The 25,234-nt window shown below is 50.5% G+C and overlaps 1 protein-coding gene across 4 annotated transcripts in view; it reads right to left on the reverse strand.

The window, feature by feature from the left end:
- VASP (vasodilator stimulated phosphoprotein) overlaps positions 1 to 25,234 on the reverse strand; it is a 46,672-nt gene that overhangs the window by 6,532 nt on the left and 14,906 nt on the right. For all 4 annotated transcript variants that reach the window (XM_081200472.1, XM_081200471.1, XM_081200470.1 and 1 more), the window contains 7 exons: positions 6,473 to 6,644; positions 5,164 to 5,332; positions 4,400 to 4,476; positions 3,046 to 3,106; positions 1,489 to 1,781; positions 1,253 to 1,350; positions 612 to 666 (listed from right to left, as the gene is read on the reverse strand). In XM_081200472.1, coding sequence (XP_081056598.1) covers positions 612 to 666; positions 1,253 to 1,350; positions 1,489 to 1,781; positions 3,046 to 3,106; positions 4,400 to 4,476; positions 5,164 to 5,332; positions 6,473 to 6,644 — 925 coding nt within the window. The remainder of the gene's footprint in view (positions 1 to 611; positions 667 to 1,252; positions 1,351 to 1,488; positions 1,782 to 3,045; positions 3,107 to 4,399; positions 4,477 to 5,163; positions 5,333 to 6,472; positions 6,645 to 25,234) is intronic.

Below are 25,234 nucleotides of genomic sequence, written 5' to 3' on the forward strand. Positions count from 1 at the left end.
CAGAGATGGCAAATGAGACATGAGAAGCCACCAGCCTTAGTCCCACACCCAGGGGGACCCTCCTGCTTTGCAAAGCAAAAACCAGAGAGGGACGCCAATCGCTGCCTCTCAGCCCAACCCGCCTCCCAGGGTTGTCGTTGTTGTTGTAGTGAACTGGGAAGGGAGAGGGCAATGTTTGCCACCTTGCAGGAAAAGGTGCCATATAAACTGGCCCTGCTACACAAGAGCCAATAATGCCCCTTTTCTGCATTTGCAAGAACTCGGTTGTTTGCCCTTTGGAACTCCCTGGCTCATGAGATGGAGCAGGCGCCTTTGCTGTACCCCTTTTTCAGCTCCAGCTGTAAACATCCTTGTTCAGACAAACCTGTGCAGACACTTAGAAAGGTATTTTTTAATCTGTTCCATATTTGGTGGGGTTTTTTCTTGATTTTATTTGTCTTTCATATATCAATTCGAGGTGTGTTTTTATTTTCAATCCAGCATTGGGAAAACTGCGTTGAAATAATAAATGAATGAATTTTGCAAGGACGGAACGAATGAAACCCAGATTTCTAAACTTCTGGTGCTCAAACTGGACCCTATGGGGCAGGGAAGGGGGGCCGGGTACTTACGGGACCTTCATCTTTCTTTGGAATGGGTTTCTCACCCTGATCCGCAACTTTCCTCCTGGGGAGACAGGGTTGGGGGGGGGGAGAGAGAGAAACGGGTTGTTCCAAGATCGCCTCACTGCCTAGATGCCATCTCATCGATCTATGGAAGCGGCCCTGTCACAGAACACCCCTTCTGCATTCGTAATAAATCCAGCTTTTAGTGTTGCGGCTAGACTGTGGAACTCCCTGCCCCTTGACACCAGGCAGATGCCTTCTCTCTGCACTTTTCAGCCAAACGCATTCTTGCTTATGAAATTACTACACATGTGGGGCACCCTGTTCCAAGCAGGGCGCAAGACGGAGAAAAATCAGGAGCTTCTCCTATGACTATTGGGAGAAAAACAGGCCTTGCCTGAGCCCAGAAAGGGGCTCCGTCTCACCTGGGTCCTCACCCCTACCTGGAACTGCTGCCAGGGTCTGACCCTGGGCCCTTTTGGATGATGCACCACAGAGCCAGAATCTTTTCCTTGACAAATTGAGAGCTAAGATCCTAGTCCTCAAGAGTCTTGGATTTAAATAGGAAGACTGGTACTCTGCGCCACTGAGCCAGGCCCCCTCACTGCCACCCACCCACCCGCCCCGCGAGGTTCCTCCGCACTCACCGCCGCGCCAACATGGCGCTCATTTCCTCCATGAGCCCCCCGCCTCCCCCTCCACTCGGCGGGGGCGCCGCGCCAGCCGCGGCCTTTGGCGCCTCCTCCTGCGGAAGAAGAACAGGGTTAAGGGTTAAGGCGAAGGCGCCGAGAGGGTGCCTAACTACAACTCCCACCTACAGCCTTGGGGAAAACCGGGTGTCTGAACTACAATTCCCGCCACCCGCCGAGTTGTCTCTACTCACCTTGCCAACTTTCTTGAGCTTTGCCCCTGCGAGGGCAGCAGCCAAGCCGGAGGGCGGGCCGCCCCCTCCCGCTGGGCCCTGGGGAGGCGGGAGGGGTGGCGCAGGGGGCGGCCCCCCTCCTGGAGGTGGAGGGCCAGGGGGGCCAGGCGGAGGGCCGGGCGGCGGCGGAGGTCCCGGAGGTGGGGGTGGCCCCGCCGGTGCTCCTGGCGGTGGGCCCGGGGGCGGGCATGGCGGGGCGGGCGGGGGTCCTGGTGGAGGCGGGGGTCCTCCTCCCGAAGGGGTCCCTGCAGGCACTGCAACAAGAGAAGTTTCGGTTGTGGCTCCAGCACGGCAGGGGGTTGAGCTGGATGACCCCACGGGGTCCCTTTCCAACGCTACACAGTTCTGCAGAATGTGGGGTTGCATCCATAGAGGGGCAAAGTGAGGCACCTCATCACAGCCACCCCACAAGCATAGAACACCTGTGTGCCCAGCCCAAGGTATTTTCTTAGGTCACATCTGCATGTCACATTTAAAGCACTACGATACCTCTTTAAACAGCCGTGGTTTCCTCCAAAGGATACTGGGAGTTGTAGTATGTTAAGGGTGCTATTTCCCCTCCCACAGCCATGATTCCCAGAGCTCCCTTCCCCCTCCTAGAACTACAACTCCCAGAACTCCCTCTTCCCCTCCCAGAACTACAACTCCCAGAACTCCCTCTTCCCCTCCTAGAACTACAACTCCCAGAATTACTCCTTCCCCCTCCCAGAACTACAACTCCCAGAACTCCCTCTTCAACTCCTAGAACCACAACTCCCAGAACTCCCTCTTCCCATCCCAGAACTACAACTCCCAGAACTCCCTCTTCCACTCCTAGAACTACAACTCCCAGAATTACTCCTTTCCCCTCCCAGAACTCTCTCTTCCCCTCCCAGAACTACAACTCCCAGAACTCCCTCTTCCACTCCCACAACTACAATTCCCAAATTTCCCTCTTCCCCACACAGAGCGACAATTCCCAGAGATCCCTGGGAAGGGGGGGGGGTGACTGTTAAAACCACTCTGACAATTGTACCTCCGGAAGGGGGAATATAGTGCTCTCCTGACAACCCCCAGCATCCACCACAAACTACAGTTCCCAGGATGCTTGGAGGTCCGTACTGCTTTAAGCATAGGTGACGATGTGAGCTTGAGCGTTTAGCAGAACACCCTCCATCCCATTCTCCCCCCCCCCCCAAATCCTCAACCTGGGCGCGTTAATCCCCACTAAACCAATTGTTTATTCTTCAGGCGCTCAGAGGCCGGCCGGCCTCCTCCCACCCACAGACTTCCCTTTTGGGAGTGACGTCACCCCACTTATGTTGGGGGGCGGAAAGGCTTTGTCAAGGGCACCCCCCCTGCAAAACCCCCCATAACCCACAAAGCACATTTCCAAGTCTCTCCCCGGAGCCATTACCAGCCAAGGTCCTGAAACGGAAAAGGGGTTTTGCACCCCACACTCGTCTAGGAGAGGGAGGGAGGGTTGGGGTCACCCACTGGGTGCTGCTCGTCACCCCCCACCCCACCCCAGGGACCCACCTGAGATTGTCACCCGCCTCTCTCGCTCGGCTTGCTCCTGTTGCTCCCTCTCCAGCTGCTGCTGCCTGGAGTTTGGGGGGGAAGAAAAGAGAAAATTAGGCCCCCCCCCTGCAGTCTGAGGGCCCAGGAGGGGCGGCTGGGCAGGATGAGGCCCATCTGGGCACGGTCCCCCCCTCTCTGTTTTCAGCCCCCTCCCCAATTGCTGCCACTCACTTCTGCGGAGGCTCGGGCAAAATCCCGGACACTGCAAAGCCACACATGGCCAGGAGCTGGGGCAGGGGGGGCGGCCCTCCAGGAAGGGGGTGCTCTGTGCACGCTGGGAACAGGCGGCCGGAATGGAGGCAGCGAGCGGGGCGGCCGGGTGACCCGATGACCCCTCAAGCCGATTAGCAGCTAAGCTGGGAACGCCCTCTGCTGCGCATGGAGGCAGGAAGGAGGGCTGGGGGAATTAGCAGCAATTGTCTGCTGACCTGCGTACCGGATCGGACCCCCAGTATTGCCTGCACGGGCCGGCAGCTGCTCTCCAGGGTTGCAGAGGCAGGGGTCTCTCCCAGGGCTCTCTCCCAGGAGAGGCCACTGTTGGGGACTGAGGTTGCTGTATGCCCTTTCCATTCTGGCCGAGAATGAATCAGAGCTAAATAGGGAGGCATGATTTGCACTGGGGGCCGAGGGAAGGAAAAGCTGGCGAGAGGGAGGCCCACTGGATTTGGGGAGAGGGGCTTGGTTACAGTGTCCGCCTCAGCCAAGGGACTCAATCGGGTGGCCCTCAGAGGTCAGCTGCTTCGCAGCCTCAGTTTGCTCCGTCTGTAAAATGGGCACGGCAGCAACCTCAGATTCGCGGGGATTTGTCGGAAAGCCAAGGACTCCTTGAAAACATGCAGCAGTTTAACAAAGTGCAAAAGGGGATGCGAACGATGAAGTAATTATTATTATTATTATTATTATTATTATTATTATTATTATTATTATTATTATTATTACCCTGCCCATCTGGCAGGGTTTCCTCAGCCACTCTGGACGGATTCCAACAGAATATTAAAATACAATATCCTATTAAACATAAAAAGTGACCTAGCCTGCTCCCCCCAAAATCCTTCCCCTCCCTCACCTCTTTGCAAGGGGTTGGACTAGATGACCCTTTCCCCTCCAGCGCTACCATTCTATGATCTTAAAGGAATTGAGGCTTGTGCCTCTTTTGAGAGCACAAGCACCGAGGACGCAGCCTGGGCCGGCCTCTGCCAACCCACCAGTCCCTGTGAACCTAGCTTGGTACTAAACTGGAGTGGGCTGAGGCCCCGCAAGGCATTGCTCAGGGCAGTAAAACAACGCAGTAGCAGGGAGTTCCGCAGAGCACAAAGTACCTTTTCTGCTGCTCCGCCATTTCTTCCGCTGTGGGGCCGTTCTGGATGGGCCGTGGAGCTGTCGAGTTCCCTGCGGGGTGTGAAAAAATCAGGATTTAGAGCCAGTTTGGCAGACCAGACCAGGGTGGGTCTCGCCCTTCTCCCTTGCAAGTTTAAGGCTGAGTATGCCTGCAAGACAATGACAAACCTAGACAGCATCTTAAAAAGTAGAGACATCACCTTGCCAACAAAGGTCCGTATAGTTCAGGCTATAGTTTTCCCAGTAGTGATGTATGGAAGTGAGAGCTGGACCATAAAGAAGGCTGATCGCCGAAGAATGGATGCTTTTGAATTATGGTGCTGGAGGAGACTCTTGAGAGTCCCATGGACTGCAAGAAGATCCAACCTCTCCATTCTGAAGGAAATCAGCCCTGAGTGCTTACTGGAAGGACAGATCCTGAAGCTGAGGCTCCAATACTTTGGCCACTTCCTGAGAAGAGAAGACTCCCTGGAAAAGACCCTCATGCTGGGAAAGATGGAGGGCACAAGGAGAAGGGGACGACAGAGGACGAGATGGCTGGATAGTGTTCTCGAAGCTACCAGCATGAGTTTGACCAAACTGCGGGAGGCAGTGGAAGACAGGAGGGTCTGGCGTGCTCTGGTCCAGGGGGTCACGAAGAGGCGGACACGACTAAACAACAACAACAATCCCCGGCAAGATGGAAAACCTTTCCAGAACCCCCAGCAAGATGCCCCGATTCTTCCATCTCCCCCTCACCTGAATCCAGAGCCTCCAGGGCAGCCATCATCCCACCAGCAAACTGGCTAGCGTCTTCTTTGGTGCCAAAGTTGAGCCCCCAGACCTGGCGGGCATCTCGCCACTGGTGAAAGTTGGGCGTGGCCTGGTTGTATTTTAGCCCTTTCACGATGGGGCTGTTGATGACCACCTTTGGGAGAGGGAAGGGGGGGTGGGTAAAAAAAAGCTGAGCCAAGAGGGATTTTGCCAGCTTGGTGCCCTCCAGCTGCTTCCTAAAGACTACAGCTCCCATCAGCCCCAGGCAGGGTGCACAAGCATTTTGGACCCTCCCCTGGAACCAAACGCGACCCCTTTCCGGTGCCAAGACCTGACCCCTTTGACGCGACCTGAGAGCCAAGCGAGGCTCTGCTGCTCCTTCGGTTCCTTCCTTTTGTAACGGCAAGATATTCAGCGGGTCAAAATAAGAGGACGGGAAAGTCTGAGCCACCATCTCCATTCCGTGTTTGTAAGAAGTCGATAATTTAGTGTGGCCCTATTGGAACTCCCTGCCTGTTGACAGCAGCCTCAGTTTGCTCCATCTGTAAAATGGGCATGGCAGCAAACTCAGATTCGCGGGGAGTTGTCGGAAGGCCAAGGACTCCTTGAAAACATGCAGTGGTTTAACAAAGTGCAAAAGGGGCTGCGAACGATGAAGTGACCTAGCCAGCTCCCCCCCCCCAAATCCTTCCCCTCCCTCTCCTCTTTGCAGGGGGTTGGAAGTCGATATTTTAGTGTGGCACTATTGGAACTCCCTGCCTGTTGACAGCAGGCAGGCAACTTCACAGCACCCTTTTCGGTGCACGCTAAAAACATTTATTTGTACCTGGAGAGGTTGGGAACATTGACACGTGCGTCCATCTGGTTTTTAGTTTACTGCTGAATTTAATTTTCTTCTAATCTATTAGCCTGTAATTTTACAGTTTTGTAAACAGCTTTGAGGCAGGTATAAATTCTACGAAATTACGTAAATAAATAGGGGAGAGCCCCGAACACAGACCCATGAACTCCAGGAGAGGGAAGAATAAAGAGAAAGAGCCCTTTCGGGTACCAGAGCCAGGGGGGTTGCTATGGCGACACTGGAGATGCTCTAACACAGGCTTCCTCAACCTCAGCCCTTCAGGTGTTTTTGGCCTACAACTCCCATGATCCCTAGCTAGCAGGACCAGTGGTCAGGGATGATGGGAATTGTAGTCTCAAAGCATCTGGATGACCGAGGGTGAGGAAGTCTGCTCTAACATCACAGGAGGGGCAGACCACCTCTTCCCTCCCTCATCTTTGCTGTGGTCCTTACCTGTTGGTCCGGCTGCATCTTTCTGCCCACGACCCTGAACGTGTTGTTGACGGGGCTGTGGTAGATCTGGATGCGGCTGAAGGCCTGGGGTCCGCTCCCTGCGGGCACCCATTTTTTGTTGGCATCGTCATACAGCATCACAGTGGCTCGGGTGGTGCAGACGACAGACTCACTGGGTTCAGGGAGGTGGGGGAAACAGGAAGGAGAGAGTGAGGCTAAGCCAGGGCACAAAGACCCCCACCAGGAAAAGCGTGGGGCAACACAGACACACACGCTTTGAGGGTACCAGTCTAAGATGCATCGTCAAAAGAACTGGGCTTCTATATGATCTTGGCACCTAGAATAGCTAATTGCAGCTCTTTTTGAAAAAAGTAATTTTTACTGAATGATTTTATGCTACAAAAAACATTACAACCATACTAACCACAAAATACAATTGAGAAATAAAAATTACATGCATCAATATTTTGTTTGTTTTTCGTTATTTACTGCCTTATTTCCTCCCAAACATTCCATACAAAACACACACACAAAATTAATGATAAAAATGAAAATAAATATTTTCCCCCTTTTTTATCTTACAAAACCTTTTCTTCAGTTTTGACTTCCTGTCAAGTCCCATCGCATATGTTTTATCTTACAATTGAATGTACACAAAACAATAAACCTTTCGATATAAATTTTCCAATGCATTCAGAAAACATAATAAATCCTTAAGTGTTATCCACCTCCTTTTACTTCCTTTGTCACTCGAATGCTAATTGCAGCTCAATGGAAAAACAGCCCAGAATTTTACACTGGGCGCTGGGTAGCGCTCAGTCCGGAATTGAGATACAATGGAGAAGATTACACATGGTTTGAGATTTCATCAGGGATGAACTGGAAGAAGCGGACCATTTGGATCCCTTCCAGTCGGGATTCAGACCTCATCATGGGACTGAAATTGCCTTGGTCGCACTGGTTGATGATCTCCGGCGGGCTAGGGACAAAGGTGAGAGCTGTTTCCTAGTTCTGCTGGATCTCTCAGCGGCGTTCGATACCATCGACCATAGCATCCTTCTGGACCGTCTTGAGGGGCTGAGAGCTGGGGGCACTGTTATACAGTGGTTCCGCTCCCTCCTCCGGGGCCATGTTCAGAAAGTGGTGGTGGGGGATGAGTGTTCAGACCCCTGGGCTCTCACTTGTGGGGTGCCTCAGGGTTCTGTCCTCTCCCCCATGCTTTTCAACATCTACATGCGGCCGCTGGGAGAGATCATCAGGAGGTTTGGGCTGGGTGTTCATCAGTATGCGGATGATACCCAGCTCTACCTCTCTTTTAAATCAGAACCAGTGAAGGCGGTGAAGGTCCTGTGTGAGTGTCTGGAGGCGGTTGGAGGATGGATGGCGGCTAACAGATTGAGGTTGAATCCTGACAAGACAGAAGTACTGTTTTTGGGGGACAGGAGGCGGGCAGGTGTGGAGGATTCCCTGGTCCTGAATGGGGTAACTGTGCCCCTGAAGGACCAGGTGCGCAGCCTGGGAGTCATTTTGGACTCACAGCTGTCCATGGAGGCACAGGTCAAATCTGTGTCCAGGGCAGCTGTTTACCAGCTCCATCTGGTACGTAGGCTGAGACCCTATCTGCCTGCGGACTGTCTCGCCAGAGTGGTGCATGCTCTGGTTATCTCCCGCTTGGACTACTGCAATGCACTCTACGTGGGGCTACCTTTGAAGGTGACTCGGAAACTACAACTAATCCAGAATGCGGCAGCTAGACTGGTGACTGGGAGCGGCCGCCAAGACCATATAACACCGGTCTTGAAAGACCTGCATTGGCTCCCAGTACGTTTCCGAGCACAATTCAAAGTGTTGGTGCTGACCTTTAAAGCCCTAAACGGCCTCAAAGGCCCAGTATACCTGAAGGAGCGTCTCCACCCCCATCATTCTGCCCGGACGCTGAGGTCCAGCGCCGAGGGCCTTCTGGCGGTTCCCTCATTGCGAGAAGCAAAGCTACAGGGAACCAGGCAGAGGGCCTTCTCGGTAGTGGCGCCCGCCCTGTGGAACGCCCTTCCAGCAGATGTCAAAGCGATAAACAACTACCTGACATTCAGGAGACATCTTAAGGCAGCCCTGTTCAGGGAAGTTTTTAACGTGTGATATTTTATTGTATTTTTGTTTTTTATGGAAGCCGCCCAGAGTGGCTGGGGAGGCCCAGCCAGATGGGCGGGATATAAATAAATTATTATTATTATTATTATTATTATTATTATTATTATTATGATGATGATGATGAACTACATTCTTTGGTTACATATATAGCAGAATCGTCATTTTTCAAAACTCTCATCGCAGGCCTGGAACTTCACTTGATAATTCCCTTATTTATTTCACAAACTACCAAATAACGTCAATGTTCTTTACAGTGGCACCTTGGTTCTCAAACGCCTTGATACTCAAACAACTTGGAACCCGAACACTGCAAACCCGGAAGTAAGTGTTCCAGTTTGCGAACTTTTTCCGGAAGCAGAACATGCTCTGTTTTGAGTGCTATGCTTCTGATCTGAGTGTTACGCTTCTGTTTTGAGTGCTACGCTGACATCTGTTTTTGCTATATATTTTTCATTATTGCAGCTTTCATTTTTGTTTTTGTGACTGTGTGGAACCCAGTTCAGCTGCTGACTGACTGTGTAACTGAAGTACATTGTTTATTGCCTTCATTTAATGGATCAATGGTCTCGTTAGATAGTAAAATTCATGTTAAGTTGCTTTTTTAGGGGTTGTTTTTTAAAAGTCTGGAACGGATTAATGCATTTTGCATTGCTTTCTATGGGAATGTGCACCTTGGTTTTGGAACGTTTTGGTTTTGGAGTGAACTTCCGGAACGGATAAAGTTTGAGAACCAAGGTACCACTGTACTTTATTTTGACCCCTGCGTACACATTCCACACGCTTAGTTTCCAGTTTTGTTCTTCATCTTTTTATTTTTACGCATCGTAAAATGAAATAAAAAAATATTTACAAACACACACAATATCCCAGCCCCGAACTTCTTTCAATACAGTCAAATTTAGAATAGTAGCTGGTAAAAAGCAGGTAGAAAACACCCCATTCCCATCTGAAGAAAACACTACCCAAGGAAGAGGAAGGAGCTGTTCCGATGGCATTAAGCAAATTGCATTTCTCCATTATGCAAATATGAACAGAACCCTATTCTTCTCTGTGCTCAGTTTTAAAAGAGAGAAGTTGACAGTCTGAGGACTGCAGTATAACATTGTTATACTGCAATGTTTATTTATTTAAAAGCTTTCTGTATTGCTTTTATGACAAAACTGCCCCCCAAATGCATAAATAAATGAGTTCTTAAGGCCCATTTCACAGACACCAGAGATGAGGGCTGCCTGATATCACTCGGAAATGGGTTCTGTAACTGGAGAGCAGGGGACTCAGAAAAGGGCACGTTCCTTAAGAAATTGCTCTCAATTTGTGGACTCCAACTTTTTGACCCGACAGCCATCAGGGTTGCCACTTTTTTATTTAAAAAACTAGCCTTGCTCCTCTGCATCCTAACATGCCAAAAAAGGGGGGGGGGAGTGATGCTCTCCCCTGTCTATTGAAGAAGCATACCTTTGCTGGAAAATTTTAACTTCCCCCTAAAAAAAAACCACTCGCAATTGATGTGTATGGCTGCAGTTAAAGGCAGAGGAGCAGGAGCAAGAAAAAAAGTTGGCAACCCCAGCTGAGATGCTGCAATTTTTTTTCCACGGAATTCAGAAGCATGCCTTGTGAGGCCTGTCACAAACACAGCGAGACCTGACACATGGCCTCCATCGGTGTGGATGGAAAGTTCTGGAAAGCATCAAGTCACAGAAGCCCCAAACAAGAGGCAGGATAAATGTACTGTTGGCAGGGAAAAGAGTTTCCGCAGCCCCTTCTGCCTGGATTCCCCAGAGGTCCGGCCTTATATGGGTCCTCAGGGGCCAGTGGCGGGGAGGGGGGGGCAAAGGCACGTGCTTGCCCCTGGAGCCTCTGTCTTCTTCCTCTTGTCTCCAGCCTCCTCTGCTCCCCCCAGCTCTCCTGCTTTAACAGCACTGAGAGCCAGGCAGAAATCCATCAGGAGCAGCTCACTTTGCCACAGACAGCTGCCCCTGTTGAATGGCTGCCTGCTCAAGGCAAGATGCAACAGGACAGGAGCGGCCAGATGGCTGAGAGTCAGCTAAATATGTATATATACCCAACGGGGAAATGGGAACCAATTATTATTATTATTATTATTATTATTATTATTATTATTATTATTATTATTATTATTATTTATACCCCGCCAATCTGGCTGGGTTTCCCCAGCCACCCAATCAAGCATTAAAAACAATACAGCGTTAAATATTAAAAACTTCCCTGAACAGGGCTGCCTTCAGATGTCTTTTAAAGATAGGATAGCTACTTATTTCCTTCACATCTGAAGGGAGGGCGTTCCACAGGGCGGGCGCCACCACCGAGAAGGCCCTCTGCCTGGTTCCCTGTAGCTTTGCTTCTCGCAATGAGGGAACCGCCAGAAGGCCCTCAGCGCTGGACCTCAGTGTCCGGGCTGAACGATGGGGGTGGAGACGCTCCTTCAGGTATACAGGACCGAGGCCGTTTAGGGCTTTAAAGGTCAGCCCCAACACTTTGAATTGTGCTCGGAAACGTCCTGGGAGCCAACGCAGATCTCTCAAGACAGGTGTTATGGGGTCTCAGCGGCCGCTCCCAGTCACCAGTCTAGCTGCCGCATTCTGGATTAATTGCAGTTTCTGGGTCACCTTCAAAGGAAGCCCCACATAGAGCGCATTGCAGTAGTCCAAGCAGGAGATAACCAGAGCATGCACCACTCTGGCAAGGCAGTCTTCGGGCAAGGAGGGTCTCATCCTGCGTACCAGATGGAGCTGGCAGACAGCTGCCCTGGACACAGAATTGACCTGCGCCTCCATGGACAGCTGTGAGTCCAGAATGACTCCCAGGCTGCGCACCTGTTCCTTCAGGGGCACAGTTGCCCCATTCAGGACCAGGGAATCCCCCACACCCGCCCGCCCCCCTGTCCCCCCAAAGCAGTACTTCTGTCTTGTCAGGATTCAACCTCAATCTGTTAGCCGCCATCCATCCTCCAACCGCCTCCAGGCACTTACAAACGCCTGACCAAGGATAAGATTTGGAGACTTGTAAAATAGGTTTGGGGACTTTGAGAAAGGCGGCCTAAGGTTTAAACCACCTATTCTGCAATTAAGTTCATTGGCTGGGCCAATCACATTCTCTTTCATCCTAAGCCACCTCACAGGGCTGTTGTTGCGAGGGATAAAGGGGGGAAGGAGCGAGGCCAAACCACCCTGAACATCTTAGAGGGTAAACTGGTGATAAATAAATACGCTGGGAGGGATGAGGAAAGCCGCACTCCTCTGCCACAGGTGGCTGCCAGGGATTATGGGAGTTGTAGTCCAATGCTACCTGGAAAAGCCACAGAAATCCCTCAATCCTGGTTTAACCCAGCTTCCTACCTTAAGCTCAGTGAAAATCAGGTACCTTTGGGGAAATCAACAACAACACACCCATTTTGGCTAGTAGCCACCGACAGAAATGAATTTTTCTCATCCTCTTTTAAGTTACCGTATTTTTCGCCCTATAGGATGCACTTTCCCCCCTCCAAAAATGAAGGGGAAATGTGTGTGCGTCCTATGGGGCGAATGCAGGCTTTCGCTGAAGCCTGGAGAGCGAGAGGGGTCGGTGCGCACCGACCCCTCTCGCTCTCCAGGCTTCGGGAAGCTATCCGCAAGCCTTGCAAGCCCGGCAGGAGTTCCCGCGGGCTCACAAGGCTTGCGGGCAGCAGCCTGCAGCCCACAAGCTCGGGGGACAGCGGGGAGGCGGAGCGCTGCCATCCCGCTGTTCCCCGACCTGGTTTGGATTCCCCGACCTGGTTTTGGGGGGGAAATAAAGGAAAAAAATTTTCCTTTATTTCCCCCCCAAAAAACTGGGTGTGTCCTATGGGCCGGAGCACCCTATGGGACGAAAAATACGGTAAGTTGGTGGCCATCCCTGCCTCATGAGGGAGGGAGTTCCACAGGCTAACTCTGCGCTGTGTGAAGAAGTCCTTCGTTTTATCAGTCCCGAATCTTCCAACATTTGGCTCCCTCCTCAGACACCCATTGGTTCCAGGGCGGTGAGAGAGACAAAATTTTCCTGACGCTGCTTTCTCCATGCCATGAATAATTTTATAAACTATCATGTTGCCACTTACACAACTTTCTCCTAAACTCAGAGGTCCCAAACGCTGCAACCTTTTATTCATAGGAGAGTCCCTCCCCTTGATCATCTCAGATGCGGTTTTCTGTACCTTTTCCAAACTCTGCTATGTCTTTTCTGAGTTAAGGCAACCAGAACAACACACAGTGTCCCAAACGCAACCAGATCAGATTTGCACGACGGCATTCTATCAGCAGTTTTATTTTGAACCCATTTCTGAATTATCCAATTATCTGGTTATCTCCCGCTTTGACTACTGCAATGCGCTCTACGTGGGGCTACCTTTGAAGGTGACCCGGAAACTACAACTAATCCAGAACGCGGCAGCTAGACTGGTGACTGGGAGCGGCCACCAAGACCACATAACACTAGTCTTGAAAGACCTACATTGGCTCCCAGGACGTTTCCGAGCACAATTCAAAGTGTTGGTGCTGACCTTTAAAGCCCTAAACGGCCTCAAAGGCCCAGTATACCTGAAGGAGCGTCTCCACCCCCGTTGTTCTGCCCGGACACTGAGGTCCAGCGCTGAGGGCCTTCTGGCAGTTCCCTCATTGCGAGAAGCCAAGTTACAGGGAACCAGGCAGAGGGCCTTCTCGGTGGTGGCACCAGCCCTGTGGAACACCCTCCCACCAGATGTCAAAGAGAAAAACAACTACCAGACTTTTAGAATACATCTGAAGGCAGCCCTGTTTAGGGAAGCTTTTAATGTTTCATGCTTTACTGTATTTTAATATTTGGTTGGAAGCCGCCCAGAGTGGCTGGGGAAGCCCAGCCAGATGGGCGGGGTATAAATAAATTATTATTATTATCATCATCATTATCATCCCTAGCATGGAATTTGCCTTTTTTTCACAGCTAACACATACTTGACGTCTTTGTCTACTTACGACCCCAAGGTCTCATTCTTGGTCAGTCCCTGCCAGTTCAGACCCTGTGAGCGTAGGTGTGAAATTTACAGAGTTTTTTGGCCTGATATGCCTCATTTTACACTGATTTACAACGAATTGCAATTGCCGCCTTACCACCCATTCACTTAGTTTGGAGAGGTCCTTTCGGAACTCCTCACAGTATCTTTTTGTTTTAACGACCCCAAACCATTTTAGTATAATCAGCAAACTTGGCTTGCTCACTCCTAACTCTAGATGGTTTATGAACGGGTTAAAAAGAACAGGACCCAATTCTGACCTTTGGGGGGGGGGGGTGCGGAGAGAAAAGGTTTCCACTTTCTGCTTCTCCCCCGTTGGAGAAGTGTCCATTTATCGCTTCCTGCTACTTAACCGGTTCCTGATGCACAACAGAACTCAGGAATCGTCGGCGAGGCATTTTGTCAAGAACCTATTTGAGAGTTCAAGGACCCTAAGTCACTTCTGCCTACATGCTTGTGTTTTTAAAATAAATAAATACATTATTACGGTCGGAGGCCAGCTTAGAAAACACTCTTGGGGGTACAATCCCAGAAGGATAACAAACAATATGATGGATTTTTCGGAGCTAGCTGACCTGACTGGAAGTCTGTGACCAGAAGGAGGAGGAGTACCAGGAAGAATGGTCGAAATTTAAAGACTATTTAGTTAAATATGTCAAGTTGAATTAAATGGAAAAGCTTGCAAATACCAGATAGGCTTAGGATTGAAATATGTAATGTGTTGAATTACAGTGGTGCCTCGCAAAACATAAAGAATCCGTTCTGTGATTCTCTTCGTCTAGCGGTTTGCGAAGCAAGCCCATTGAAGGATAAGCGGATTAGCGCTATTAGCGGCTTATCTGCTGATCGGATCAGCTGATAAGCAGCTTAGCGGCTTAGAAAAAGGGGGGGGGAGGAAAAAAACCAGCAGGAACTTGCAAGACATTTTCGTCTTGCGAAGCAAGCCCATAGGGAATTCGTTTTGCGAAGCACCTCCAAAACAGAAAACTCTTTCGTCTAGCGAGTTTTCTGTCTTGCGAGGCATTCGTATTGCGGGGAACCACTGTAATGTTTAATGATAAATTGGAAAGAAAGAAAGATGTTACATGTTTAAGTTAATTTTATAAGAATACTTGTTTTGGAAAACCGTTAAAATGATACACACTGAAATTCAACCAGGGGGATACGAGGAAGTCACTTGACAATGTTAAAAAGTTTAGTCTTAATAAGGTTAGGATTTATGTTTGTTTGTTTATGTGCTTAAAATTTTTGTGGAAAATCAATTAAAAAAAATGGGGGGGGAAACAGAAGGAAAACAAACATTTAAAACAATGTACAATAATAAATTTAAAATTTATAAACGCGATAAGCGTATAGACGCTTAAAACTTTAAGATAAGCTACTGCAGACAGATGATCCAGGGACCCCCATGGAACAGAGTTTTTTAAACGAAATAGTTTGAGTCGAGGGATGGTGTGCGCCTACAGATCTGTACACAGAATCTGGCGACCGTCTGGGTCGTCTTATGGTCTTTGCCTAACAGGAAAAGGTCTAATTTTTGGCTTTTCCGGGAGGTCAGCGAGCCTCACCAGCAGGGGAATGGTCTCACTCCGTGCCTCTTCATAAAAGGGACATCTAAGGAACAAGTGCTCTGGGCTTCCTATATCCCCCAATGAGCATATGGGACTTTTTTTAAAGGCTTCTTCCAGAATATGCTCGTTTAAACTCAAAGAACTCTGACAGCTTCGGGAGACAGGACTTGTCCTTGCAGAAGCCATGCTGCCTCTGCTTCAAGCAAGGCTTGTTCTTCTATAGCCTTGATTTTGTTGTTGTTTAGTCGTGTCCGACTCTTCGTGACCCCCTGGACCAGAGCACGCCAGGAACTCCTGTCTTCCACTGCCTCCTGCAGTTTGGTCAAACTCATGCTGGTAGCTTCGAGAACACTGTCCCACCATCTCGTCCTCTGTCGCCCCCTTCTCCTTGTGCCCTCCATCTTTCCCAACACCAGGGTCTTTTCCAGGGAGTCTTCTCTTCTCAGGAGGTGGCCAAAGTCTTGGAGCTTCAGCTTCAGGATCTGTCCTTCCAGTGAGCACTCACGGCTGATTTCCTTCAGAATGGAGAGGTTTGATCTTCTTGCAGTCCATGGGACTCTCAAGAGTCTCCTCCAGCACCAGAATTCAAAAGCATCAATTCTTCGGCGATCAGCCTTCTTTGTGGTCCAGCTCTCACTTCCATACATCACTACTGGGAAAACCAGAGCTTGAACTATACGGACCTTTGTTGGCAAGGTGATGTCTCTGCTTTTTAAGATGCTGTCTAGGTTTGTCATTGCTTTTCTCCCAAGAAACAGGCGTCTTTCAATTTCGTGACTGCTGTCCCCATTGCAGTGATCACGGAGCCCAAGAAAGTAAAATCTCTCACTGCCTCCATAGACTTGATTGCTGTATCCTTAACGACACTTCCCACCAGTTGAACTTCGCACAGCGGAATGGGTGCAGAAATATATTCTGGGGAAAACCCACATGCGGCTCAGGGGAATGGAGTCACCCTGCCCCCCCCCACCTCCTGTCGCAAGCCTCAACAGCTCCTGACCTCTGTGTGGCAACCGCACAGCTATCGCTTAACCCGGGGGTTTCTGCAAGAGGAAGCTGAGAAAAGGCTTGTCGAAACCACCATGCGCAGAAATTCTGGCCAAGCAGACACTCCAAACTGGGCTGCTGAACTCTCCTGATCTTGCAGAGACTCCGGGGGCCGGGGGGGGGAGGGGAATAGCGTGTGCAGACATGAAGCCTCAATGGATAGAGAACTGGATCCGTATTACCTGAAACATTCCCATGTGCACACACACTCCATCTCTGCACAGGTTACGACGCCTGGCTATGGAGAAGTCTCTCTCTCTCTGCCTCAGTTCCCCACTCTGTAAAATGGCCACTGCTCAGAGGAAATGCAGCGGCTCACAAAATATACTGTGCAGAGTTAAAGTGTTGCACAAAGGGTTAGCTGTCCTAAGGCACCGCTAAATCAACATTAAAAGATTTATCAGCTCCGTCTGGTACGCAGGATGAGACCCTCCCTGCCCGCAAACTGTCTGGCCAGAGTGGTGCATGCTCTGGTTATCTCCCACTTGGACTACTGCAATGCGCTCTACGTGGGGCTACCTTTGAAGGTGACCCGGAAACTACAACTAATTCAGAATGCGGCAGCTAGACTGGTGACTGGGAGCGGCTGCCGAGACCACATAACACGTCTTGAAAGACCTACAGTGGCTCCCAGTACATTTCCAAGCACAATTCAAAGTGTTGGTGCTGACCTTGAAAGCCCTAAATGGCCTTGGCCCGGGATACCTGAAGGAGCGTCCCCACTCCCATCATTCTGCCCGGACATTGAGATCCAGTGCCGAGGGCCTTCTGGAGGTTCCCTCGCTGCGAGAAGCAAAGTTACAGGGAAGCAGGCAGAGGGCCTTCTCGGTAGTGGCACCCGCCCTGTGGAACACCCTCCCACCAGATGTCAAAGAGAACAACAACTACCAAACTTTTAGAAGACATCTGAAGGCAGCCCTGTTTAGGGAATCTTTTAATGTTTAATAGGTCATTGTATTTTAGTGTTTTGTAGGAAGCCACCCAGAGTGGCTGGGGAAACCCAGCCAGATGGGAGGGGGAAATTAATAAATTATAATTATAATTATTATTATTATTATTATTATTATTATTATTATTATTATTAAATGTATGAGGGCAAGCGGGAGGGCAGGCCACATGGGGACGTGTTTAACATACAACTGCAGGTTTCTGCACCGCAGATGCAAAATATGAGCTTATCTGCAACTAGGAAGCCCAAATTCCAAGGCTGGGCTGAATTATGCAAATCAAAAAAGAAGAATGGTGTTTGCAATTTAATCCGCTTTAGTAGTACAGGGCTGCCAGTCCACCATGGGGTGGGGGGGGGAGGAAAGAAAGAAAGAAAGGGGTTGTGCTTGGAAAATGGAGGGGCATCTTTGTGGAATGTTTCCATGCAGAATGCTGAGGACTAGAACCTTGGGCAGGCAGGTGGGAAAGAGAAGTAACTCTATAGGAAGCCGGTGGCAAGGTCCGCACGGGACTCGAACCGCCTGGGCAAGCAGACCACCATGCGCCCCAGCCGATTTCCACGGCCGTCTCTTCTCCGCACCCAATCATACCCCCCCCATTGCACACAAAGCTGTCAGGTGAGTTCTCCTCCTCCACCTTCCTCTCTTAGCACAAGGGTGCTCAGAGAATTGTGGCAACTGGCAGAACAGGAAAAGCAGCCAGGCTGGCAAGGACTCTGTGTGTGTGTGCGCACGCGCACATGTGCATCTTTTACTGTCTGGGGTCTTCATGCACAAGGAGGGGGGGGTATAGAAGGAGCTGATAGAATGCAATGGGGGGGAGGAGAGGTTGGCAAAGGTCTGGGACATAGAAACAGCCTCAAAACCACACCATTTGTGTGTGTGCGTGCACACATGCACATGCCAAAAAGAGCCTGAGAAGAGCCTGAGTGCCGGATCCGGCCAATAATGGCCCAGCTCCTCTTCTCACAACCAAGTAGATGTACACGGAAATCCACAAACAGGATCTGAGTGCAAGAGCAACTCGCCCGCTCCTGCCACAGCCTTGCTGCCACAGAGTGCGCATAGCCAGCGTCCATCGATAGCCCTCTCATCTAGCAAAAGAGGGGGGATTTTTGCCCGTTAGGTCTGGGCACTCCCAAGCAGCCTGGTCGAGCCCCCGCTCTTACCTACTCAGATTTAAGGTGCTGGTTTTGACCTTTAAAGCCCTTCACGGTCTAGGACCCTCGTAGCTATGGGCCTGCCTCTCCCGGTCTGCCCCACGGAGGACCTTAAGGTCCATAAATGGCAACACCCTAGAGGTCCCGGGCCCTAAGGAAATCAGATTACCCTCAACCAGAGCCAGGGCCTTCTCAGTGTTGGCTCCGGCCTGGTGGAACGCTCTGTCTCATGAGACCAGGGCCCTGCGGGATCTGATTTCTTTCCGCAGGGCCTGTAAGACAGAGTTGTTCCGCCTGGCCTTTGGCTTGGAATCAACTTGATCCCTTCGCCCTCTTTCTTTTTTCCTTTCTCCTCCTGTGAAGAGGCTGCATTTTAATGTTTTAATGTTGTATTTTAATCTTGTTTTTTAAGTTGTATTTCAATCAATTTGTTTTTATTATTGGTTGTTAGCTGCCCTGAGCCCGGTCTTGGCTGGGGAGGGCGGGGTATAAATACAATTTATTATTATTATTGTATGGTTTTCCCAGTAGTGATGAATGGAAGTGAGAGCTGGACCACAAAGAAGGCTGAGAGCCAAAGAATTGATGCTTTTGAATTCTGGTGCTGGAGGAGACTCTTGAGAGTCCCATGGACTGCAAGAAGATCAAACCTCTCCATTCTGAAGGAAATCAGCCCTGAGTGCTCACTGGAAGGACAGATCCTGAAGCTGAGGCTCCAAGACTTTGGCCACCTCATGAGAAGAGAAGACTCCCTGGAAAAGAGCCTGATGTTGGGAAAGATGGAGGGCACAAGGAGAAGGGGACGACAGAGGACGAGATGGCTGGACAGTCTTCTCAAAGCTACCAACATGAGTTTGACCAAACTGCGGGAGGCAGTGGAAGACAGGAGTGCCTGGCATGCTCTGGTCCAGGGGGTCACGAAGAGGCGGACACCACTAAACAACATCAAAAACCACACACACACACACACACACACACACAAGAGGAAACCTCTATCCCCGAGGTTGATATGCACATCAATCTCTGATTTTTGTCTTCTGGGTTTTTGGGGTTTTTCCTGTTGTTATTCTGTCTCTCACAGCTACAATAAACCTACCATTAAAATTAATGGACTGGTCATTTCTTCGTCAGACGGCAAACGGGCAAATTTAGCAGGAGATCAAATACGTTTTCCCCCTCACTGTACCATCCTCATCATCCCTGGCCACTGGTCCTGCTAGCTAGGGGTGATGGGAGTTGTAGGCCAATAGGAGCTGGAGACCCAAGTTTGGGAAGCCCTGGATCCCGGGATCCTTCCTTTGGAACGCAGCAACAATTATTATTATTATTATTATTATTATTATTATTATTATTATTATTATTATTATTATTACTATGGCCTTTCAGGTTGCTGCCCTCTGCACTGCCAAACACAGAAGGCCTTGCACACACAAACACCAGGTTCCCCCACAGCGCAGCCTCCCTCCAGGCACCAAAGGGTGAAGCGGAAACGGCAGCCGCTCCCTTAATCCAAACAGGCAGCGCCAGGCCTGGGCCACGATTCCTGCCTCTGGGCTGCAGGCGAGTTGTGGCACAGCCCCGACTCTGCAGGAGCAGGAATGGGGAGCGGGCGAGAGGCAGGGAGAAAACAGGCAGCCTGCAACTGGGGAAGACCAGAACAAATCGGCTCAAGGAAACTGAAGGAGGTCCTTTCTTGGAAGGCAAACTCAGAGGAGACTTTGCAACAAGTACCGTATTTTTTGCACCACAACACTCACTTTTTCTCTCCTAAAAAGTAAGGGGAAATGTCTGTGCGTGTTATGGAGGGAATGCCTATGGGTGGCATGCCTGCGGATTTTCCTCCTCTAAAAACTACGTGCGTGTTATGGTCGGGTGCGTGTTATAGAGTGAAAAATACGGTACTTTAGACCTAAGCGGGGCTGGGGAGGTGGCGCTGCAATGCCAACATGGCAAGGGAGACAGGCAGGAGTGCAGCTTAGGAAACAGAGTGTGTGCATAAAATAACAATAACAATAATAATAATATATTTTATTTATACCCCGCCCTCCCCAGCCAAGACCGGGCTCAGGGCGGCTAACGCCAGGTATAAAAACAATTGATTAAAATACAACTTAAAAACAAGATTAAAATGCAGCCTCATTTCAGCAGAAACGCAAATCAAAAACTTTTTGGGGGGATGAAAACATCAAGTTTTCACCAAGGCCAACTATCCAGACTGGTCCTAGGTGGGCCAGAAAAAAAGCCAGGGAAGTCCCCAAACAGGAGTTCCATCGCAGAAGGAGAAAGGGAAAAGGAAAGAGGGGAAGGGGATCAAGTTGATTCCAAGCCAAAGGCCAGGCGGAACAACTCTGTCTTGCAGGCCCTGCAGAAAGAAATCAGATCCTGCAGGGCCCTGGTCTCATGAGGCAGAGAGTTCCTCCAGGCCGGAGCCATCACTGAAAAGGCCCTGGCTCTGGTTGAGGCTAATCTGACTTCCTTAGGGCCCGGGACCTCTAGGGTGTTGCTATTTATGGACCTTAAGGTCCTCCATGGGGCATACCGGGAGAGGCGGTCCCGTAAGTGCAAGGGTCTTAGGCAGGTTTCCTTTAATCTTTGCAGATCAAGGATGTGCTCAGCTGGGCGGAGGGAGGGCAACACCTGCCTACACTGAGAGGTAGTGTGGTGCAATGGTTAGAGTGTTAGGCTAGGACCTGGGAGCCCAGGGTTCGAATCCTCCACTCGGCCATGAAGCTCACCGGCTGACGTTGAGGGGCAGCCACTGCCTCTCAGCCTAACCTACCTCTCAGGGCTGTTGTGGGGATTTAATGAGGACTAGGAGTTTGATGCAGGTGGTGCTGTTGTGTAAACCACAGAGCCTAGGACTTGCTGATCAGAAGGTTGGCGGTTCGAATCCCCGTGACAAGGTGAGCTCCCGTTGCTCTGTCCCTGCTCCTGCCAACCTAGCAGTTCGAAAGCACGTCAAAGTGCAAGTAGATAAATAGGTACCGCTCTGGCGGGAAGGTAAATGGCATTTCCGTGCGCTGCTCTGGTTCGCCAGAAGCGGCTTAGTCCTGCTGGCCACATGACCCGGAAAAACTGTCTGTGGACAAACACCGGCTCTCTCGGCCAATAAAGCGAGATGAGCACCACAACCCCAGAGTCGTTCGCGACTGAACTTAAAAATCAGGGGTACCTTTACCTTTTTAAGGAGTTTTTTTAGGGCCTTCTCGGCAGTGGCACCCGCCCTGTGGAACGCCCTCCCACCAGATGTCAAAGAGAAAAACAACTACCAGACTTTTAGAAGACATCTGAAGGCAGCCCTGATCAGGGAAGCTTTGAATGTTTAAGAGGTTATTGTATTTTAGTGTTCTGTTGGAAGCCGCCCAGAGTGGCTGGGGAAACCCAGCCAGATGGGCGGGGTATACATAATAAATTATTATTATTATTATTATTATTATTATTATTATTATTATTATTATTATTAGCACAGAATCACAGAGTTGGAAGGGAACACGTGCAGGACACATGCAGCCATCCTATACGGGGATCGAACCTGCAACCTTGTTGGGAGACACCCGAGTTCAAATCCTCCCCTGGGTGACCTTGGGGGCAGCCACTGCCTCTCAGCCTAAGCCCTATCTCGCTGGGTTGTTGTGAAGATGAAACAGGGAGCAGGGGGAATGCTTTGCACCCCCCTGGAGCTCCTGGGAGAAAAAGGGGGGATAAATCAGCAATAAATGAGGAACAGGCAGGCAACATCCTTCTGGTTTCAAGCCGAGAGCGACAGGGGGTGGAGAGGGGCTCGATCCACCTCATCCTCACCCCTCCCAGGTTCTGTTGAGCAACAACTTCAGCCCATCATGCGCCTCCACCTCACGTCCGGCTCTCGCAAGCCACAGGTCCCTTCACAATCTCGCCACGGCCGCAGTGACGCAAGGTACACTTCCGAGACTACCTCGCTTTTAAGAGAGAAGGCAAAGACCCAAACCGCCCGGAGGAGGGTTGTGCAAGGCCGGAGAAGCCCCGAGATGTGGCTCTGCAACTGCTGCCAGCCAGAGCCTGTACTGGCAAGGCAGAAACTGGGTCCCTGCAATGCCACCCGCGGGCGCCGGGGAGCAGGTGGATGGGTGCGTCGTTCGAGATGGGCATATATCTAGGTGCAGAGGAAGCTGGAGGAGACTTGGTCAGCCTAGGTCAGTGTTGCATGCACTGGCCGGCAGGGGCTTCCCAAGGTTCAGACAGCGGACATTACCAGGGGGTGCCAGGGGTTTCCTGCCTGCCAGTGCTCAACCTCCGTCTAAGTAAGGTTCCAGTCCTCATGGAGTTTAGCACAGGGCTGTTTTAAACAGGACGCTATCGACTCAGACCTAGCTCAGGACTGCCTACACTGGCTGGCAGCTCCAGGAGGCGCATTCAGGGATTGAACCCGGGACCTTCTGCACGCCAAGCAAGGGCTCTGCCAGCCCTTTCCGTAGAGAAGAGGAAGGTGGCGATGCACCGCCAAAAATTCCAGGCGGGTCTGAAGTTGAGGCAGTGCGGTGTAGTGGTTAGAATGCGTCAGACTAGGACCTCGGAGAGACCAGGGTCCGAATCCTCACTCAGGCATGCTGCTTGCGGGTTCAGTCACTGCCTCCCTCAGCCTAACCCACCTCACAGGGTTGGTGCAGGGATTAAAAGAGGGGGAGAAGAATCATAGAATCCTAGAGTTGGAAGAGACCACAAGGGCCATCGAGTCCAACCCCCTGCCAAGCAGGAAACACCATCAGAGCACTCCTGACATATGGTTGTCAAGCCTCTGCTTAAAGACCTCCAAAGTAGGAGACTCCACCACACTCCTTGGCAGCAAATTCCACTGTCAAACAGCTCTTACTGTCAGGAAGTTCTTCCTAATGTTTAGGTGGAATCTTCTTTCTTGAAGTTTGGATCCATTGCTCCGTGTCCGCTTCTCTGGAGCAGCAGAAAACAACCTTTCTCCCTCCTCTAGGTGACATCCTTTTATATATTTGAACATGGCTATCATATCACCCCTTAACCTTCTCTTCTCCAGGCTAAACATGCCCAGCTCCCTTAGCCGTTCCTCATAAGGCATCGTTTCCAGGCCTTTGACCATTTTGGTTGCCCTCCTCTGGACACGTTCCAGTTTGTCAGTGTCCTTCTTGAACTGTGGTGCCCAGAACCGGACACAGTACTCCAGGTGAGGTCTGACCAGAGCAGAATACAGTGGCACTATTACTTCCCTGGATCTAGATGCTATACTCCTATTGATGCAGCCCAGAATTGCATTGGTTTTTTAGCTGCCGCGTCACACTGTTGGCTCATGTCAAGTTTGTGGTCAACCAAGACTCCTAGATCCTTTTCACATGTACTGCTCTCAAGCCAGGTACTCCACCCTGAATCAGGTACTCCACCCTGAGCTCCTTGCAGAAAAGGGTGCGATATAAATGCGAAAAATATAAATAAAATCCAATTCACAGACACACACACATACATTTTTGCAACGGCCAATGTTTCTCGGAAACGGCTTGGGGAACCTTGGCTCAGCAATACCCAGAATCCTTTGAGACGCATCTAATTGGATGTTGCTTTGAAACCGCTGCGACATTTTCTCTCTATCCCGTCCTCTCTCTCCCCAGCCGTCACATTTTTTCCTTTGCAAAACGTTTGTTTGCATTCTGGGGTCAGGCTGCAGGCCCCAGAGCAAAGGTCTCTCTCTTTCTCTCTCTCTCTCCAGCTCACAAATGGAGGAACATTTTCCTGCGAGAGGAAGGTTTTGTGAAATGTGGAACTTGCTCGCCCAAGTATCCCAAGACACAAAAATTACAGCATAAATAAACCACCTTCCCTTTCATAACCTCGTGGGGGGGGGGGGGCGAGAGAAAGAGGAAGACCTGCAAACACGACTCCAGAGTCTTGCTACTTGCAAGCCAGCTCACGTAGTTCCCTCGCTTCCTTCTGCCTCAGTTTCCCCTCTACGTAAAGAGACACCTTAGCTTCTTCTTACAGACCCCTCCAGGGCAAACAGGGGTGGGTGCAGGGTCTTATCAAGATAAGCCCAGCACTTCAAAAGATATGTGTGATGCCTAGTGTGAGGGGAGGCTGCAACCAGGCCTTCTGCACTCCAATACAGTGGTGCCTCGCAAGACGAAATTAATTTCCGCAAGTTTTTTCTTCTTGCGAGTTTTTCGTCTTGCGAAGCACGGTTTCCCATAGGAATGCATTGAAAATCAATCAATGCGTTCCTATGGAGACCGTCCGGGGACAGAGGGGAAGCGCCGCGCGCCTTCTCCTCTGAACCCTCTTTTGAAGCAAGGGGCGGAGGGGAGAAGATCGCTTCTCCCTGTTGCCGCCCCTTGGTTCAAAAGGGGTCCGGGGAGAGAGGGGAAGGCGCTGCGCCTTCCCCTCTGTCCCTGGAGCTTGCGGGGCTGGCAATGGGGAGAAGCGATCTTCTCCCCGCCGCCCCTTGCTTCAAAAGAGGTCCGGGGACAGCGGGGAAGACGCTGGAAACCTGGAGGCTTCTGCATGCCAAGCAAGTGTCCTACCCTGAGATATGGCCCAGGAACTGCAAATGCCAGGCCAGCGGGGGCCAAGTGAGAGCGCTGCAACCTGGGCACAAACCCCCATGCCAAGGCCGCCCCCCAAGGAGCTATAACCTCTGGTGGCTCCTGTCCCAGGGTGAAAGGCTTCTGGGAAAAGATTTATAATGAATTGAAAAAAAATGTTGAAATATGCATTTATAAAGAAACCAGAGGCCTTTCTTCTTGGAATAACAGGTTTGGAATTGCCCAAGAAAGATGTTAAATTATTTTTGTATGCCACAACTGCTGCTCGTATTTTGTTAGCTAAAAAGTAGGAAACCCAAGAATTACCAACAATAGAAGAATGGCAGA

This window comes from Podarcis bocagei (assembly GCF_964188305.1).
Source record: "Podarcis bocagei genome assembly, chromosome: 7".
NCBI lineage: Eukaryota > Metazoa > Chordata > Lepidosauria > Squamata > Lacertidae > Podarcis > Podarcis bocagei.